Genomic DNA, 7,176 nt, shown 5'->3' with positions numbered 1-7,176 from the left:
GAGAGATGGTGAGAGACCAAGGTTCCATATAATCAGAAAAAAATTTAAAATAGAAATTTTGAAAATGTTCGTACTGTCTATGGACATATATTAAAAGAATATTTTATAGCGGGATATCATGTTTGATACTAACATGGAGAAAATAAAGTTGCGAGAAATATAGATAAAGATGGAAGAATGCACAATTGGGATCATACTAAAAATACCCTCCCAATAAATGTTAATGGATATGTGTCACGCCCCCAAACCTACACCCTGAACGTGGTCGACACTCGAGAATTATTGTTAGTCCCCTAGTGAATCTTTGTCTTGATCAATACTCACCGGAAGAATTACTCAACAGTATAGGAACTCAAATGCAAAGACTTAACTCAAATGTCTCTGATAGAATATGATAGAATCGATAATTCATGTTTTGATGATAGACAAGAAGCGCAAAGAACAGTAGCAAATGTACGCAGCAAAAGAAGTCAAGCTAGAGTCCAAGATCAAGTAAAATAGAGTTATTTGTCAAAGCCAAAAATAATATATTAAAGGTACAAGTTAATACAAATAAGGAAAACCTTAAATATATTATTAAGGAAGGAAGTTGTGTATAATAAGGATTGTAATTTAAAAAAGAATCCTTGTTTAAACATAACTTTCTTACCTTATCAGTAAAGATTGTACAAGGCAAAAACTCTATAAGAAGAGCACTAGGCAGAGGAAAAAAGACACGACTTCATGCAGAGAACAAGGGAGAATTATTCATCAAATTGAAGTGTTCAAGGTTGATAGGATTACTACGTTTAAAACATTCTTGAGTAAGAAGGTTTTATCGTGTAGAACTATTTGTCTTGTTTTTGTTCTTAATTGTAGTTTACAGTTTATTGTACAAAGGGTGGGTTTGGCTCTTTGTAGGGTTGAGTGTTAGTAAGAGTTGTAACAAAAGGTGGGTTTGGCCTTTTGGAGAGATCGATTGGAGTCAATCGAGGGAGTAGTAGAGATAAGACTTTTGATTATTGAGTTGTAATCACAAAATCTTATAGTTGAATTAATAAAACGAGGTTTTTCCTTCTTTGAGTGAGGAAGGTTTTTAATTCAATAAGTGTTTGTGTCTTTACTCTGTCTTTACTTAAAAGCAACTTACACGAACCTGGTTCGTGTTCTGGGGTAAGGTTTCTTCAATTGGTATCAGAGCAGGTCTTTTCGTTAAAAGATTCACACCTTGAAAAGACTCAATGGCAGCACCACCTACCCCACAAGAGGGAGCTTCACAAACACGACCACCACTGTTCAATGGCAAATATTATGGATGGTGGAAAAATCGTATGATGGACCATCTTATTGGTGAAAACCTTGATCTATGGGGAGTAATTCTAGATGGCCCAACCATACCTATGAAAACCGCAACTGATGGAATCACCAAAATCCCAAAGGAAAGAAATGAATGGAATGCTGAAGACAAGCTTGCAATCCAAAACAATGCCAAAGCCAAGAAAATTTTGATCTGTGGCATAGGACCAGACGAATACAATCGAATCTCGTCCTGTCAAGATGCCAAAGCCATATGGGAAACACTACAAACCGCTCATGAAGGAACAACACAAGTCAAGAAGTCCAAAATTGATAACTGGAACAGGCAATATGAGCTGTTCAGGATGGCAGAAGGGGAGACTATTCAAGACATGCACACCAGGTTCACCTCCATCATCAATGAGATGTACTCCTTGGGAGAGATAGTTCCTAATGGAAAGGCAGTAAGGAAACTCTTGAGTGTCCTTCCTGAAACTTGGGAAAGTAAAGTCGATGCTATCACTGAAGCCCGCGACCTAGACTCACTGGCCATGGATGAGTTGATTGGTAATCTCATCACATACAAACTCAAGAAAAACCAAGAAAAGGAAATTGGATGAAAAAGGAAGGAAATGAACCTGGTTCTAAAGGCTACTACATCAGATGATTTTGAAGATGAAAATATTGCCCTCATAACCAAAAGGTTCACCAGAATGCTAAAGAGAGGGCAGACCTTTCAAAAGAAAACTTCTCAAAAACCATCTGAAAACACTAAAGACCAGGTTTGTCATAAGTGTGGGAGCCCAGATCACTTCATAAAATTATGTCCACTTTGGGCTTTAGAGCAGAAAAAGGCAAACTTTGAGAAGGGGCAAGACATCAAGAATGATAAGTACATTCCCACAAACAGAAGAATGACCAATCAAGAAGCGGATCTTTCAACGAGAAGAGCCTTTGCCGCTATGGGGGACTTATCTGAAGAAGAATTTGAGGATGAAGGGTTCGAAAATCAGTCACTACTTGCAATAGAACAATCAAATAAATATGATTTTCTTGCACTCATTGCTGAAACAGATTCTGGAGATGATAAAGAAGATGAAAATCAAAGCAAGGTAAGTTTTCATCACATCAAAGTAAATATTGAATCATATTCTAAAAAGGAACTAGAGTCCTTATTGAGTACTCTTATAGATGCATATCAGTCTGTCAATTCTGAAAGAGAACAAGTGATGGAAAACTATGCATATTTAAGAGAAGTCAATGACAATCTTGAGAAACACAATCACTTTCTTCAAAATAAATTAAAAGAACAGATTAAAATCTCAGAGTTAAGTCACAAGGGCAAAAACTCTGCTAGTGAACTTCAATTAGCTCTAGAAGAAAAAATAAAATTGTTAACCATAAAATATCAAGCTTTAACAGAAAGGAATAGGTTGTTACAAGAAAATCTTGATCATAACAAACTGGATCTGGAAAGAAAGCTTAGATGGACCAGGTCCTGTGAAATTTTAACTCAGATTCAAGAAAAGCAAACCACTAGTCGAAGTGGGATAGGTTATAAAAAACAGAATAATCTTGTGTCACACACTTTTCACATACCTACAAGTTTATGCACTCATTGTGGAAACTCAGGTCATTTAAAGAATCAATGTAAAGCTTTATTTGAGGTTTTTCAGAAAAATGCTAAGTTCACCAAAAAGGAAAAGACTGATACGGCTAAGAACCTGGTTCGAAAGAAAAATGCTTCAAATAAAAGGTTTTCTTATTTGCCTTTATGGGCTAGAAGAAATCTTATTCATCCTTTTACCCACGTAAAGGGGCCCAAGCTAATCTGGGTTCCCAAGACTAATCTTTGACTAGTGCTTCAGGTGAAGGTGAGAGGGAAAAGACCAACTTGGTACATGAATAGTGCATGCTCCAAAATGGTGCTAAAAATGGTAGAAAATTTCCTCTCGCTCTTTGATTTTCAAGGAGGCAGTTTATTCCTTGAAAAAGATGAGAAAAATGAAAAAAAAAGGTTGAAGAAAGTGACATGATATCAAACATCTTTGATGAGGCAAATTTAGGGAACACTGCATATGAACCTGGTTCACAGCTAACAATCATTGATGCACCTGCAACATGAATTACTACTTATTTATGGTTCGGGAGATTGGATGAACATTAGAGCAATCGAGACAGTAAAAGTATGGCGCACCTTTGGGGGAACTTTGTTGTGTGAACATGGTCCTTGTTGTTCATTGGAAAGTATTAAAAATTGACAAGGGCTGGTTCTCTGTGAATCAGCTTGAGATTCATTTGATCTGGGAGAATATGATGATTCGACATTCTTGTGAAGGCCTTGAATATGAAGAACTTGAGAAAAATCAGTCAAAGCATGGTGTTATCGAAACAAGTTGATGCATTATCATGATTTCCTTTAATAATTGGCTAGTAAAAGAATAATCTTACGCTTGAGTAATTATACAATGAATATCTGCTAACTCAACCTCGTACTGTAACAGGTACACACTCAAGTCACATCTCAAACAATGCTTAGAAAGTTTGCGGATGTTATCTCTACTCTTTGCCAACACCATTAAGTAAATCATGAAGAAACACAAAAAAAAGAAGGGGGAACCTGGTTTCTCTGTAATACTCAGGTATGTACCATCCTTTTTCAATGCATTAATTTCTTGAGTTTGGGTCAAACATAAGCACTAATGAACCTGGTCGATCATAAAAAATTCAACTTTCTTAAAGATCACCAAGAACCCTCTTTGACAATAAGAATCGTTCAACCTCAAACTGCTCTAATGATGAAAATCTCAGTATTGAAGTCACTTATGCTTTAATTTAGGGGGAACCTTGCTTTACCACCCACATCTGAACCAGGTTCACAAACTCCAAATTGATATTTCATCCATTCCAAATGTATAACTTGTCTATCTCTCAGGGGGGACAATTCTCACAGAAATAAATTGTTGCTTGCTTTCATTATTGATAAACACATCTCTTTGTGCACCAAAAAGTGATGAATCTCTTATTGGTAGTTGGTACTCCTTCAAAGTTGTCATCAAGAAAAAGGCTATCAAAAAAAAATCATGGAGGAATGAAAATGTTACGGAGTGGAGTTAAAAAAAAAAGGTGATGATGTATCTCATGTTTCTCTTGATGAAATTTCACATTCTAAGAAAACTGATCAGAATAAAGAAGCTGGTGCACAATGGGCATACTGAAAATAAAATAAAATTATCAATGGCAGTAAACATCCCTTTCTTCCTCACTTTATTAATCTTTGTCACAATCCTTATCCTCAAATTTTATACTCTTTTGACTCTTTGATGTGCTTATGTCTGTCTCATACTCATGATATTATATGTTTTTGATTAAGGGCATAAACTGGTACATATTTGTTTATTTCGTTTCTCATTGAAGATCTTAATTATGTATGAGTGTAAGATGACTAATTTCCTCAGATTAACTAACCATTTTGTTAGCAGAAGTGTACTTGAAAGTGCTGCCCAAGTGGCTATGAGTTAAAAATGATATTGCACTCATTGAATGTTATTCGAGTTCTTTGGTTATTGATTTTCAATGATTCCAAAAGGGGGAAATTATATAATGTGGATAGACATATGCATAGTTTGTCATCATCAAAAAGGGGGAAATTCTTGGTGAATGACAAAACATGAAGTTTGTAGTTTTGATGGATGACAAAGAATTGAAGTTTTTTTGAAAATCTGTTAACTAGAGTGTTTGAGGCATTTGAAGTACCATTGGGAGAAGGCAGGATTTTAACTTGTGCAGATATGTTCACTCAAACCATTCTTGCTGATTGTGGCATTCCCATGGAATCGGAGCAGGTTGCAATTGTGTCTCCACGTACATCTGGTCATGTTGCTCAGTTACTCAGGGAACTTAAAGTAGCTGAAGAAAAGTATGCCACTCTTGAGTCAGAAAACCAGAAGTTACGTGCTGAACTTGACACTTTAAATGCTGAAATTCACAGGTTGAAGGATCAGTTAGTGCAGCAGCAACTTGCTAACAATGCAAGAGTTGACAGAGTTCTGGATATGCTGGCTTCTGCTTCAACTAAGCCTGGTCAACTTTCACATTGAAAAAACATCTTGTTTGAACCTGGTTCTCTTAGTTGTTTAAACTTATTATGCTCAACTGGCTGGGCTTATATTGTTGCTATGGATGTTGATTGGGTTTGTTTAGCCGCTGTTGGACTCTTTTTGATTTGTCAAAAGGGGGAAGAGTATTTGCGCATGCATCACACAGAAAGATTTGTTTGTCTTCATCAAAAAGGGGGAATATGATAAAATATGATAGAATCGATAACTCATGTTTTGATGATAGACAAGAAGCGCAAAGAACAGTAGCAAATGTATGCAGCAAAAGAAGTCAAGCTAGAGTCCAAGATCAAGTAAAATAGAGTTATTTGTCAAAGCCAAAAATAATATATTAAAGGTACAAGTTAATACAAATAAGGAAAACCTTAAATATATTGTTAAGGAAGGAAGTTGTGTATAATAAGGATTGTAATTTAAAAAAGAATCCTTGTTTAAACATAACTTCCTTACCTTATCAGTAAGGATTGTACAAGGCAAAAACTCTATAAGAAGAGCACTAGGCAGAGGAAAAAAGACACGACTTCACGCAGAGAATAAGGGAGAATTATTCATCAAATTGAAGTCTTCAAGGTTGATAGGATTACTACGTTTAAAACATTCTTGAGTAAGAAGGTTTTATCGTGTAGAACTATTTGTCTTGTTTTTGTTCTTAATTGTAGTTTACAGTTTATTGTACAAAGGGTGGGTTTGGCTCTTTGTAGGGTTGAGTGTTAGTAAGAGTTGTAACAAAAGGTGGGTTTGTCCTTATGGAGAGATCGATTGGAGTCAATCAAGGGAGTAGTAGAGATAAGACTTTTGATTATTGAGTTGTAATTACAAAATCTTATAGTTGAATTAATAAAACGAGGTTTTTCCTTCCTTGAGTGAGGAAGGTTTTTAATTCAATAAGTGTTTGTGTCTTTACTCTGTCTTTACTTAAAAGAAACTTACACGAACCTGGTTCGTGTTCTGGGGTAAGGTTTCGCCAGTCTCAAATACATAACTCAGAATATTTAGAAAAAATCCAACTGGCCGAAAGAGAAAACTTAAGTCTTAATCATTAAACAATGGAAATGCAAAGACTCTCAAAACACTATTGTCAATGAAGACTCTAATAACCATGAGGGAAATTGGGTAAGATCCACAACCTCCTAACAACACTAAAAATACATATGGAACCCTCTGAAACAAGGAGACTCACCAAAGCAACTCTGGAGCTGCAAGTGGTATCAATGGAGCGCATGTTGATGAACCTAATTTCTTGTATTTGTGTCATGAAAGTTGCAGGCCAAATAACATCAGTACATAGAATGTACAAGCATGCAAGAGGAACTCTAAATCACATATATAAGTTTGAACATGATAAAAAGGGAAGCATGTACTCACTTCATCTGGACTCAACTCTAGGATACTTAAAGATATTCAAACTCAGAAATACACAACTCAGTTCAATATAAAAGCAACAATAGAGATGCATTATAAAGAAAGCTTTTAAAACAGTAGATAAAAACTCAATGTATTTAAAAATATAACATAACAACTCTTTTACTCTTAATTGAGATATTCTCTAACCGACAATCATCACTTTGAGTTATGTGATGATACAATGGCTCGTCCACGCTGTCATAATTGTCCTATAACTTGCCGGAGTATAAGACATTCTCAACTAAATGAATCCACTAAGCTATGCTTAAAATCAATAAGAAATCATCTAAAAAGTATGACCCTTTACCCATGTTGGCATACAGGATTTATGAGAACTTTGAGTTGTGTAAACTCATCCCTATATCGGTGTGGAATACTA

At 35.5% G+C, this 7,176-nt stretch overlaps 1 protein-coding gene across 1 annotated transcript; it reads left to right on the top strand.

The window, feature by feature from the left end:
* The first annotated feature begins 1,220 nt into the window (after positions 1 to 1,220).
* Positions 1,221 to 1,895, top strand: LOC101262951 (uncharacterized). Its single transcript, XM_004229055.3, has one exon. The coding sequence runs from the start codon at positions 1,221 to 1,223 to the stop codon at positions 1,893 to 1,895; it is 675 nt and encodes a 224-aa protein (XP_004229103.3).
* The last annotated feature ends 5,281 nt before the right edge of the window (positions 1,896 to 7,176 follow it).

Source organism: Solanum lycopersicum, chromosome 1, assembly GCF_036512215.1.
Source record: "Solanum lycopersicum chromosome 1, SLM_r2.1".
Classification (NCBI taxonomy): Eukaryota; Viridiplantae; Streptophyta; class Magnoliopsida; order Solanales; family Solanaceae; genus Solanum; species Solanum lycopersicum.
The sequence above is the reverse complement of the archived record's forward strand: the minus strand, read 5'-3'. Positions and strand labels throughout refer to the sequence as shown.